This window comes from Micropterus dolomieu, linkage group LG22 (assembly GCF_021292245.1).
Source record: "Micropterus dolomieu isolate WLL.071019.BEF.003 ecotype Adirondacks linkage group LG22, ASM2129224v1, whole genome shotgun sequence".
Taxonomy (NCBI): Eukaryota; Metazoa; Chordata; class Actinopteri; order Centrarchiformes; family Centrarchidae; genus Micropterus; species Micropterus dolomieu.
Genome location: NC_060171.1, coordinates 10321466 through 10335263, shown reverse-complemented (window position 1 = coordinate 10335263; position 13798 = coordinate 10321466). Strand labels below are relative to the sequence as shown.

The following is a 13798-nucleotide window of genomic DNA, read 5'->3' as shown; positions in this document are numbered from 1 at the left end:
TGGGGGGGGGGGGGGGGGGGGGGGGGGGGGGGGGGGGGGGTTCCAAGTCCTGCTGGAAAAGGAAACAGCATCTCCATAAAGCCTGTCAGCAGATGGAAGCATGAAATGCTCTAAAATCTCCTGGTAGATGGCTGCATTGACTCTGGAGTTGATAAAACACAGTGGACCAACAACAGCAGATGACATGGCACCCCAAATCATCACTGACTGTGGAAACTTCACACTGGACTTTAAGCAACTTGGATTCTGTGCTAGTCCACTCGTCCTACAGACTCTGGGACCTTGATTTCTAAATGATAAGCAAAATTTACTTTCACCTGAAAAGAGACTTTGGACCAGTGCCTCTGAGCCATGATCCAGTTGTGTTTCACCTTAGCCTGGGTCTCTGGTTCAGGAGTAGCTTGGCGATGCAACTCTTGTAGCTCATTTCCTGGACACGTCTGTGCCTTGATGCACTGACCCCAGCCTCAGTCCACGCATTGTGAAGCTCCCACAAGTTCTTGTATCAGCTTTGCATGACAATCCTCCAAAGCTGCAGTCATCCCTGTTGCTTGTGCACTTTTTCCTACCACACATTAACCTTCAAGTCAGCTTTCCATGAATATGCTTTGATACAGCACTCTGTGTTTCAGCACTAACCTTCTGTGGCTTACCCTCCTCGTGGAGGGTGTCAGTGAGTCTTCCCCATGATATTGGCTGTGTGTACTGAACCAGACTGAGAGATTAAAGGCTTTTCTCAGGTCCACATTTTGTCCTTTATTCTAATATTTTGAGATATGGATTCTTGATTTCTATGAGCTGTAAGATGTAATAATCAAGATTAAAACAAAAAAGGCACGAAATATTTCCCTTTATGGGTAATGAATCTAGAATATATGAAAGTTTCAAATTATGGGAAATAATTATGGGAAAACCTTTTCACAATATTCTCATTTTCTGAGATGCACTTGTATGTTCGTATTATTTGTTCAGGTTAAATGCATAGGTTAAATGTTTTGTTTTTGATGTATGTGAAACAGTGTAGGTCTTGTGATGCAAGGCAAATTTCAGAATTTTTTTTTTTATAGTCAAGTGAAATCAAATCAGATCAACTCAAATAATGTCAATATTGTGTTTACAGTTGCACTGCCCCAAGTGGTAATAAAAAAAATAAATCAAACAATTAAGTAAGAACTAACAAGTTGACAGAGTTATGTATTGTATTTTTAACAAAGCCTAAATATCATAGTTATCTTAAATTCTTAAAAGGGTTAGTTCCACAAAGTTCTTGTGGTCTAGTGGTTAAGGCGTTTACCAAATAACAATGTCCCTGGTTAAAAATTCAGTGGCGAACCTTTGTTGCATTATACCCATTTCTTTCCTCATTTGCTTTCTGTTTTATACTGCCATATATTGCATTACTGATTCTATTGAATAATCTCTTAGATAATGTTACAGATTGCATCATTAGATGACTTACATTGATTCTAATATATTAAATATTTTGTTTGAAAATGTCATCAATTTTATTTCACTGATATATAACTAATTTTCCACCATTTTATCAATTTTACATCCACAGCGCTTTGCTCTCTTGACCACTCCGTCCACTGAGTTACCGAAGACAAAGCAGGAACAGGAGAGGCTGCTAGCCATCTTTGCAGCAGACGGCGACAGCCTCCATCAGAAATCACCTCCCACTAGAGACGGCTACTTCCCTGTTGATGAAAAGGAGTCTCATTGCTAGAGACTTGAGGGTGGGAAGCTTGTAGGGGTCAAAGGTCACTCCTCAGCTTTGACGCTCTATCTGGCCGCCTCCCATCTCTCTCTGCAATACCTCACCAGACAAGGTGGCAAAACAGGCACAGTGCAGACTTTAAGAGTCCCCTGACCTGTAACTGCTGATCTGCTGCTGGAGCTTTCTACTTTGTACACTGCCTTCAACACGCAATATAATGGCATCTTACTTAAAAAGTTACATCCTTTTTTGGATAGTGTTACCTTCTGATTTGCCAGTGGCAGAGTCACGTGTACATTGCAAAAAATGTGGCCATTGTTGTTACACAGTGGCTAGGAATTTACATTTGATCGTGTCTGCTTTCTAAGGAAGCATTTTTTTTCTGTTATGGACATCTCTAATGTTCAGGTAGCCTGACATGACATTCCAGTTACTGTATTGATTCTTACAGCTGGCTGCTGCGAATGGAGCGTGAGAGATGTCACATGAGTTCACAGATCATAAATGTTCACTTGAATAAAAGCTGTGTGTAAAGCATGTCTGTAATGCATACAAAGTACGAGAGTATAGAGTATTCCATCTATCAATCCAATCATGCTGACAGCTCTATTTTTATATACTATACGGTAGTGAGCTATCACCTCAGGATGTAAAATGTTCTAATTAAAAAATTCATACTAAATCATACTAATAACCAATACTTGAAAATTAGAGAAGAAGAATTAGATTATAAATTTACATTTAGCTGAACTGACCACAAATCAACTTAATTATTTAACGTTAACAATTAACGTTATGTTGATTTATTCAAAAAATTATTTTGCTTTGATGAACATTGCAGAGTTACATGAATATGTTACATGCTTGTTTCAATTTTCTCATTATTCACATGATTTTAATTTAGTTGCCTTATCTCTATATTATATTATACATTATAAGTACGTGCCAGAAGGAGACATGTTGTGCCACTTAGATGATATGAACAGGGGAGGCTGGTTAAAGCGTTTCATTCCAAAATGAACATCTCTCATGTCATCTTTTTTTGTGCTGTATGATAATGAACTTCAGCAAGTGTTTCCTCAGATGTTGGAATAAATATGATCATTGATTACTGATAGGGGACACTTATATAACTTTTTACTACGCTAAAATAATTTTTTATGTTAAATAAAAAATACTTTAATTTGAAACATACATTTCTGTTGAAATATATGTTTATATTTTGTGGGACCTACAATTTATTATTCAATGTGTGAATTGTCTGAAATTAATTCATGTGTATAAATTGATGATAAAAAAAATTTCTAAACTTCAGCAGTACAGTTCTCATTTAAAGTAACATCCCATTCTTGAATAATATTCAATTATCTGTATGTTATACCTCATTTGCATTAGGTAATCTAGTATTACTTGATATTACTTATTAGTATTTAGGAATTTAGGAATACTGTGGTTTGTGTAAGATGATGTGCTGTCTTCAAAAATGTATTGTTTTACGTACTTTTACATTTATAGCAAAACAGTACAAAGTTGTAACATGTACAACTAAGTAAAATACAATGTGTTTAATCTTTTGGATAGTTGTGTAATTGATTAACACTATAGTCAACTGTATCATAGAGCCTCAATTCCCTTGAAATAATAATAATAAATAAGTATTTGAATATACGACAGGTGTTAAGCATTGACAAGTTCATGCAATGTTCCATAATAAAATGTTAACATGTTGTCCCAGTGATCCTGGTAAAAATATGTTTGTATGTAACACATTGTAATATAAACAATACACTGTAGAATATGTCTAGACTCAGTGTGTAAACAAGTAGCTGCTACAATCCATCCATCCAATAACATTCAGTAGCAGACTATATAATTTATTTTATTGCTTTTTTATGTGTATTATCATTAGAATTTTTATCAAAATGTGTAAAAGCTACGACATACCCTATATTCATCTGTCTTAATACGTAACTCTCAAAATGCCACCTATTATAAGGCTTAAGGCAACATAAATGAGTGAATTCTATAAATATAATCCTTGAAATTGGTTGAGTTCATCATACCAGTCACCATAAACAAACAAAGAATAAGTAAAAATATGTGGTGACTTCCTAATATGTGTCCATTCCTTGATTTTCTCCACCGATCAAAAGAATCCAAACAATTTTTCATAAAATGAATCCAAGATGAAATAAATATCGTACCTTCAGCTTTCATCCTTTGTAGGGCAGGCTACCGGTATTTTCATAGCCTACGTCTCTTAAAGGCTACACTAATTGATATTCTCTAGATCCTAGTAAGTCAAAATAATGTCTGAATTTTAATTATTAGTTATATGATGTCAATGGTTTTGGAAGTATTCAGATCATTCACCTAGTAGTAAAAGTGGCAACACACAGTGTAAAAATACTCCATTACATTCAAAAATGTATTTAAAAATACAGAAGTACTATTATCAAACTGTATGAATTTAATATTTTACAGTTGCATAAACAGGGAAGCAGCATTTTAACGTTGTAGCTGGATGAGTTGGAATTATTTTACTTTTATCAACTGCAGTTTAACCCGACAATTCATCATGTTTTATGTTTTGGATGCTAAATCTGAATACGCACAAAAAACTAATAATTACAGCCATCAGATGAATGTAGTTGAAATACACAATATTTTCCTCTGTAGTGGAAATACACAATATTTCCCTCTAAAATGTTCAAGAGTAGAAGTTTAAAGAAGCAGGACATAGACATTGAATTTACATACAGTGTACAGTAAACTAGGTACTTGAGGAAATTACATTACACCACTGTATAATCTACGGTATACAATCAAATAATTACATAAAGCATCTATCTGCATCTGATTTCCTAGCCTTTAGGTGGTGCACGTCGACATGTAACTGTGCTGATGTGCCCAGACGATAAACTGTAAAAAAAAAAAAAGCCCAGATGTGGCTTGTCGTTTTGTCGGTCTGTATTAAGTTTGTCCAGCGGGGGTCGCTGTAGTCATTATTCTGAATCGTCACTGTTTACGGAAGTCCGAGTGACGTGTCACTGTCCACTGAAGCATTGTGGGAAGGAAAGTGGAGCTGACGGCCGCTGATGGCAGAATGCTCAATTTGGCGAATATCTTCGATTAGTGAGCAGCTTTGACAAACAGACATTACGGGAAACGATGCTACTTGACGAAGCTAATGTCAACGGGCTTTGAAGAAGAGGAACATATGCCGGTGTCATCGCTGCTCTCCTGCGCACGGGCGCTCAAAGCAGAGAAGTGGGATACTGTGTCTATGGACCGCGACGTTTTTATTTTATTTTCTGAGGGAGCCGAGTAAAGTAGCAACGGATTATATTCCCGCTGTGGATGGGTGGGGGGCGACTTTACTCCCGCATTCCTTATCGTTTGAAGTTTCTTGAGATATATGTCAAAGACGCCGTCAAAGATGTCGACCAGCAGTCCCGAAGCGGTGAAGAAATTGCTGGAGAACATGCAGACGGACCTGCGGTCTCTGTCCATGGAGTGCAAGAAGAAATTCCCCCCAGTAAAAGAGGTTAGCCGGCTAGTTAGCTGTACTGAGCCGTTACCTCGGTTGTCTCGTTTGTGAATCTGATTTTATATTTGTAGTAATGTAGATTTTTACATATGTTTTTTTGAGCCCGGTACCACACCAACCTCCGGGCCTCTGTTCTGTTGTGGGATGTGGACAATGAGTTGTCTTTATACTGTACGGGTAAAATTAAGTTATATCAGATACTGGGCCTTCCTGCCGACCAGGCGTTCTAATAAATGGATATACATGTGTTTAAAATGACCTGTGTCACACGGTTGGGTTAATGTTGCTAAAGTGAAGCATTCATATGCGGGTGGGTGGGGGTGATAAACTCAGCTGACCCACGTTTTAATGTACACAGTAACGTACAGTACACCTAGACTAGTTAGCTACACATTTTGTTGTCAAGTTATTTAGGATGCATATTCTCTAGACACACAAGTTAGCAGTGTCCCACTGTTCTGAACTGCATAGAAGTACGGTACCTTTTAAGGGTGAGTTCACCCAAATGTCAAAAAAACATTTTCTAGCTCACCCTGAGTAGTAGCAACATAGACAGTAAAACTAGGGCAAATTATAATGATTTCATTGAGTGGCACTAGAGATAAGATAGAAACTAATTTGGTTGATCCAACCCATGATGCTTTATGTTAAATAATGGGTTTTGATTATATAGTTGAATGAATGTCTGCTTTTAGAAGACAATGGATTGGAAGTTAATCTACCTAATAGTTTTATTCCCCACTTTGCATTCACTTATTGTTAGATGGTGGTGCTGTACAGTTGAGGCGCATTATTATTCAGTCATGCAATCAGAAAATACATTCCCCATATATGACCTGATACAGTGTCAATCCATCCAATACAATACGATACACTTACAAATATATTTCCTCACTTGTGCACCATAAATTCCGTGAATTATCTTAAACAAAACGTGACATTTTCTCTAAACATGTTCTCATTTTATTAATGCTTTGAGCACCTCAAACTAATTTCTTGTCAACCCAAACCAAACCATCAGCATGGCTAGATGGATATACCACTAGAGCAAATGATGCTAAGGTGAGCTATTTTCAGGGAAATGTTTTGTTTTTGACATTTGTCACAGAGTCCTTGCTCTACACATGTCTGTGTAGGATCTCACATTGCAACTTGGTTTCACAACAAGCTCATACACATGTGTTTTGTTTTTTTATATTCCGTTGGAATGACTCGCTGTATGCGGCTGCTGACTGGCTTCGTTGTATGGCAGTGTTGGTGACATCGTGGCTTAGTATGAGAACAGACTAGTACAAGGAGGTGTGATGTCATGACCTTTTACAGTGTGTGTGTGTGTTGTTAGATTCACACATAGAAGACAACAGTCAACCCAGCTTTTATGATTCCACTTTACCCCAAATGACACAACCCTCTTTATTACATTATCCACAGAGCTGGGCCAGAGTCAATTTACTTCTGAATTGAATTACATTTAATAGCTATTAAAAAAACATAATTTGATGCTGGTGACATATTATATTGGATAAAAACAATCTTTTCATGTTCTGTCATGGATTATGGGGACATAGACTGTATTCTATCATTTACTTGACTACTGAGAAGAGCTAGTGTTTGCTAAATTATGTCATTCGACTGACACCAGTCAAAGCCTCTTTACCTTAATTCTCAGTAATTCACAGGTATAGCAAGCTCATGGTTTGCTTGCATACGCAACTGTGGTCGCACAGGTCATTAGATGAAATGCTGTACTGTACGTGAGGGTTGTGAGGCAATGGAAATATTCATCAGCCAGCTCAGCATGGAAGTACACATCAGGCTACGCTGGCTTAGTTTGTTTTTCCTCATAACTCTTCGTGGTTAAAGACCGCATTACAGTGAGAAAGAGAGTTAAGCAATTACTTCTAGTTCCTTCATGTTTCTCGCACTGCAGACTGATTCAGTCCCCTGATTTGATTCTTCAAAATAAGCTGTGTGGCAGTCACACAGGACCATGAAAAGCATACATCCGGTCTCATGTCTCCGGTTGTTGGCATCTCCTTCAATATTGATTTATCTTCGCCTATGTTCCATGGTCTTTACTAACATCTTTCCCTTGGGGATCACAGCAGTGCAGTGATCCACTTTGACTTACACTCTGGTTGATAGTGTCGCGATTGAAACAACCTTTTCCAATTTGAGCTGTCACGGTTATATTTGCTAGAATGTTATTGCGCTTCAAACAAGCTGAGTACTGGTGGCTGTTGTTGTGAATTCAAATTATTTGTGTGCCTGTTAGAGCACACAAATCACTCAGAATCAGTGGAGCTTTATTGCCAAGTAGTGTTTTACACATACGAGGAATTTGCTTTGGTGATAAGGTACTACAAGTAGACAAACATACAGATGACATAAATAAATGTAGAAATATATAAATATGGAATAGACAATGCAAGTTATATAAGAATATTAAAAACAATAGAGAAAAATAATACAACTATTTGCAGAGAAAGAATGTCACAGATATTTACATGTGCATTAATCTGGGTTTGTGTTATGCAGATGTATTGCAACAGAAGAGAATATTGTGTACATAGATATATAAATATATAAATTCTATCCATTCAATGTGATTGTTTATTTAAGAGAGCTCCTGAATTTCCTATGAAAGATACCTTTTTGTTTGTCTTACCCACATTTTCAGCACTTACTACTTTTAAATGAATTAGCTACTGAGACATTTTTCTGTCATGGTTGTTTATAAATGATCAAAACCTAATACCAAAGCATTGTGTCTGTATTGCAAAAGAAGATTGAGGAAGCTCTGTTCTGATTTCCCGGCCAGTCTACATTCCAGTTCCTCCCCCATTTCCCAATCCATCTCCCACAGTGACATTGCACCACCGCCAGTGGTTTCTCTGGGTAAAGAGAAGCCAAGAAAAGTCCCATTGATTTTTCTCCATCATCTTCACACTCAGAACCTCTCTTTCTATGAGTAGCAGCACAGTCAGTGAAACCACCAGGGCTTTTCTGTTTGTTGTGCTCTGATTGCTTTTGTCTACATGAAGAAAAAAAAAACAACCCATCAGGCAGCCCCCCAATCCACTTTTTCTCTGGATGAGTCAGGTGATGTCGGCTGTATGTAGCTCATGGTGAAATGTGACTGCCTGTCTTCGGGAAACCTGCAGATTTAATGAAAGCAATACGGGCAGCCTTTATATGGCTCACTTAGCACAACTCATTTACTCGACAGGTCATGTCAGGCTGTATAGAGACAAAATAACAAGCAACATTGAGCGAGGATTTGGTGAACTGACACAATTGCACTGAGGCTCTGACTGAATAAGCATTTTTCATAGTATGCTAAGTCAGTTCCAAAAAACTGCTGAGTTCAGAGGCTCTCGCAGCATGTTTCTAAGGAAGTCAGTCTGTGATGAGCTTCACTAATATTGCTTTTATTTTTTTTTTTTAAATGAGCTGGCACTCAGACGTGGGTCACTTGCTTTGAGGATCTCTACACAAAAAATGCTGAAGAAGAACTGAAAGTACTGAGCACTTGATACAGCCTGGTCCTGACTTTGTTTTCATAGTAGAGACCGGCATTTAATGTCCTGTTTTACTTTGTTTATTTTAAAATCAACTCAGCATGGAAAATATGGGTTTTCCAATGGCCCATGCCGATATTATAGAGCAGGGTGGTCGATGGCTGATATATATTGCTGATATCAAAACAAAGAAAGTCATGTATAATTCCATTTTTCTATGCAGAGTGCAATCAAGCAAATTCCTCGTACGTGTAAAATACTACTTGGCAATAAAGCTCTTTCTGATTCTAATACACATGGTTATCTTTGCCATTAACGTGTTGTTTTAGATGGAAGTTTTATTGATTAATGAAATTGAACAAAACAGTGGGTTATACTGTAGATTTCAGATTGTGACTGGTGTTTAAGGGAGAGTGGGGTACAGTTTTCCAGAAGTGACGTCATTCAACTTCATTATTCTCTACAATATAACAATATATATTTAACGCTAACCAGTAATAGTTTTAGATTAGAGCTGCTGTCTTTTAGGATGATATATCAGCAACGTGAGTGCAGGTATTGACCAATGCCTATTATCCTAAAATGCCATATATTGGCCTGATTAATGACTGTAGTAATGTAGACACCCGACCAAAAACTCCACAAACTGGTTTTAGGTTGTCAGAAAGTTTGATGAAAGAAATCCTCTATAAGATCACCCGTTAACTGGACAGGGCTATTTCTGCTTAATGTTAACGACGACATCATCGGGCCAGAGGTAATTCCCTCCACATGGTAAGAAAAATACGAGAGAAATTAGGTATACATTTTACAACAGAGAGCTTAACAGCATTTTCTTTGAGGATGTAGGTGGAACAATGTGTTGACATGCAGAAAGAGAGATTTTAGAAGTAGACCAGTATTTAAAAAAAGTTCATTGTAGAGATTGATAAAGTTTTGTGCACAAAACCATAATGTTATCTTTTTTTTCACATGCAAGGATTTATTGTCACTGGCTTCAAGGTGGAGCACATGGTTCCACCCGAGACTGAACAATGGAAACTCACAGCAATAAGCTTCTAATTTCAGGCATTCATTCTGTTTGACGCACAGATTTTAAAGTAGCGGAAGAAAACATCGTTTTGAGATGTTGTGCAGTGGTCAGATGAGATTATTCAAGGTAATTTTTCAGGATGAATTTTTGCGTCTCATCATGATCAGCCTCAGCAAATCACAGAGACCAGCTTCCTGTTAAATCAGCTCCCAAAAAGCCACTATTATCATTTAACCACATCCTGGGGACCAGATATCTCGATAAATACTTTCCACACCCCTTGAATGTACTCCTTCACTTGACTACTATTTATAAGTTGTCAATGGAAGAAAACATGCTCATATTTGGGCCACAGACTGCAGAATTTCAGGGTGACTCATTTCAGTTGACTAGACTGACAGCTGTAGCACAGTGTGTGCAGTTAGGTTATGTCGTGACAGAGCATCACAGGTTCACAGGTGTGAAGACATCTGAAAACAAGCAGCTTCTGAAGCACAACTCATATTGCGATGCAACTAACAATTATTTTCATTATCATTGTTATCATTTAGGAATATACTCAAAATGCCCATCACAAGTTCCCAGAGCGATGTCTTTAACTAACTTGTTTTATCTGGCCAACAGTTCAAAACACAAACATACAGTATATAATTTAAAGTGACAGAAGCAGGTTAACATAGCAGGGATCAAAGCTATAACTTAGAACCTAGGCTTTTATTATAAAGCTAATAATATTGTTTCACTTTCCTTAAAAACCTTACCACTGCTCTGGCACTTGTCTTCTACTGTATGATATGGTCACAGCCTCTGGGAATATCAAAAGTAGCCACATCATGGTTGTAATTATTTGGGACTAAAAAAGGCTCTCCTTATTGCCCTGTAAAGACCTCCGGCTCTGTCTGAGGAACAAAAGAGAAGAGGGAGACTAGCATTTTTTTGAAGATTAACTTTTTAAGGAGCTGTATATAGTAATAAGCCAGTTCACAGTGGTTGTATTAACAATCCAACCCTGGTTGGGAACCGGCTGTTCAGCAGGTTATGAGTTGTGGATTTTCAGTGTTGAAACAACAAAGGTGGTATATTATTGGTGGTGTGTTATTTAAAATATCTCTTTATTATTCATTATTTCTCCCCATCACAGGTATCTAATCCAAAGTCATAAGACGTTTATCATTACATTGTGCTTGATATCGTACACACAGAGAATGTGTTGGTAGAATGGTAATGTTAATGGTAAATGGTCTGTACTTATATATTTCTAGTCTTTGCGACCACTCAAATCACTTTTACATTCATTCATTCTCACACATTCATACACCGAGATGCCCAACTGTACAACAGAGCGGAAATAACATTTATGCACATTCACACCCCGGCCGTGTCTTGCCGAAGGAAACTTTGACATGCAGACTGGGGGAGCCGGGGATCGAACCTCTGACCATCCGGTTAGTGGACGACCCTGAGCCCCAGCCGCCACATGTTTTGTTAGCGTTTTTCACCGTGTTAGACTAGAAATTGTCGCTTAGAGGTAGGGCTGGGCAATAAAACAATAATGACAATTATCTCAATATAATTTTCCTCAATAACAATATTATAAATGTTCAATATATCACGAACAAATTAGCATTTAATATTTCTGTTAAAATATTTATTTTTTGAGGAAAAGGGACTTTACTAATCATATTTGTTGAAAAAGACTTTTTCAGAATAGTTTTGAATGTTCTACCTTTAGATTTGTTAAGTGATCCACTGTTTTCCATCCCAAGTGTCACATTCTGACCTAAAGAAAAGTTTAACCACATAATTAACCATCTGGTTTCTTCAGTTTTCACTCAGGAGCAAAAATCAGCCTTTAAACTTGAAAGAAATAAGGATTTGACATATATCATGATAATTATTGATATCGAATTATATGAAATGTTTTGATCGTGAAGTAATTTCCACCACTGCAATATGTTGGGGCTCAACAGCGCGGTATGCGGTATTATCGCATTTTTCATCAATGAAGTAATTTGGTGCCATATAGCAGGGTAAGAGTATCTGTCACCTCACTACACAGCGAGCCGCTCACAGCAGCTTTATGGTCTGAGCAAGCTAGCTACTGCGTACTAGTCAACAACATTGCCAAGGAAACTGTAGTTTGACCGTGTCTTTTTCATACGTAGCAATATCATTACCTTCAGGGCATGTCTATCAAGTCAATTTATATACCGCAGCAACGCGCGCACGCAAACACACGCGCGCCGGTGTGGAGCAAAATGGCTGTCCACAACTAACCACTGCGCTGTAGTAACGTTATAACTAAATTTCCACAGAAAGCAACATGAAAAACAGCTGCAGGCATCCGGGACACTACGCTCCTTAGTGAGATTCAAATGAGGCAATATGCTAACGGCAAGTTAGCTAACCTTTAAAATAAACAGTAAAACAACACAAAACACGGCAACACTTACAGCTTCAGAGTTTGAAGTTTATGTGGCTGCAGAGATTATATGATGATGATGCTTTTAAGAAAGGAGTTGAGAATCCAGTCACAGCACATGCATTCTAGGGATGTAGTCAGATCATGAAGTCACTATATGAAAAATGCACCAAGGTAATGTAGGACCACTGGCTCTTTGCTCAGTTGAGAAGCTTGCTACTGATGTGTGACATGTGATCAAGTGATAATTAGCTGCAACATGCAAGAATAAAATAATACATTAATTAAATGCTACATTTTCCATTTGTGCAAAGAAGTCATATCGACATAAAAAGCATTAAATGCATTAAATGGAAAAAGAATAGCTAAATCTAGCAGACTTCCTTTGTTCACATTGTGCTTCTTTCTTGCCCTGTGTGCGCTTTGCAGATGGTGGTTACCTCTGTATCGGGTTGCCATAAGAAAAATCCTCATTGAGATGATTGATAAAGGAGATAAATAATGTAGTTGTAGTATGTCACTGTGGACTTGCTGCAGTTGTTGTCTCGAGGTAGAAGTTTGCACATTGTATATTTTTTTTGCAGGTTATTTATTTTAATGACGACCAAAAAAGTCAGAAAAGGAGAAGACTATTTGATGAAGGAAGAAAAATTGAGGATAAGTTCAATTCAATTTTATTTATATAGCGCCAAATCACAACAACAGTTATCTCACAGCGCTTTTCATAAAAGAGCAGGTCTAGACCGTACTCTGTGATGTTATAAGTAGAAAGGGTGAGAGGGATTACTGATGTGGAAGAGTGCTAGGGAGAGGAGGAGCACAGGTTGGAGAGAAGGAAAGAAGATCTTGACATGTTTGTTGCTGCTTGCGGCTGTTGTAGAAAGATAAGAACGGCCTCTGTTTTGATAGGTAAATGCTCAATATCTCGGTTTCTCTAACGCAGACACAGACTAACTCACATTTAGTCTTTCTCCGTGATACCCCACCCCCACCCCTGCCCTTTCTCTTACTTGAAATTCCTCCATCCCCCTTTCCGTAGCTTACCAATCCACCCTTGTCAGACACCTCACTGGGGAAATCACTTATTAATCACACATTCTTCTCAAGTTGAATCCCTTCCTTCACAGATTTAAGCAGCCTTCCTGTTTTCCCTCTGTGGCCATCATTACAAGAAGATATGTCTACCACTGGTAGCACAGTGGTGGTGGTGCTGGACCATCAGCACCTTTTGATACATGTTACATCGAGTGTTAACCTAAATGTCTGCTCTGTCTTTCTACCCCCTAGGCTGCAGAGTCTGGCATTTTGAAGATTAAGACAATTGCAGCCAGGAATACAGACATACTGGCAGGTGAGTTAGAAAGTGAAAACAGTGGTAGTTAACCACAACCGATAAATCTATCATGTCGTTGCCACTTTGTCGAAGTGTGCAATTGAATACAAAATTTGTAACTATTTAAACTGAATTGATCATGTTCATGAGAATATTCTTGATAGTATTCCCTTCCTTCTTTTGAGTTGCCTTTAAATTACAGGTGCAAACTTGCAGTTTTAA

General features: G+C 37.9%; 2 protein-coding genes across 5 annotated transcripts in view; both read left to right on the top strand.

Annotated features, from left to right (window-relative positions):
* Positions 1-2206, top strand: part of slc6a13 (solute carrier family 6 member 13) — a 16562-nt gene extending 14356 nt beyond the window's left edge. Inside the window, exon 14 of the mRNA XM_046037157.1 lies at positions 1562-2206. Within this exon, the coding sequence (XP_045893113.1) occupies positions 1562-1726 (165 nt within the window). The 3' untranslated portion in view covers positions 1727-2206. The remainder of the gene's footprint in view (positions 1-1561) is intronic.
* A 2577-nt stretch (positions 2207-4783) lies between these two features.
* mon2 (MON2 homolog, regulator of endosome-to-Golgi trafficking) overlaps positions 4784-13798 on the top strand; it is a 40941-nt gene continuing 31926 nt past the window's right edge. For 2 of the 4 annotated variants that reach the window (XM_046037009.1, XM_046037008.1), the window contains exons 1-2: positions 4784-5264; positions 13531-13594. In XM_046037009.1, the coding sequence (XP_045892965.1) occupies positions 5136-5264; positions 13531-13594 (193 nt within the window). In that variant the 5' untranslated portion in view covers positions 4784-5135. The remainder of the gene's footprint in view (positions 5265-13530; positions 13595-13798) is intronic. The other 2 variants (XM_046037012.1, XM_046037011.1) reach the window with 1 other exon arrangement.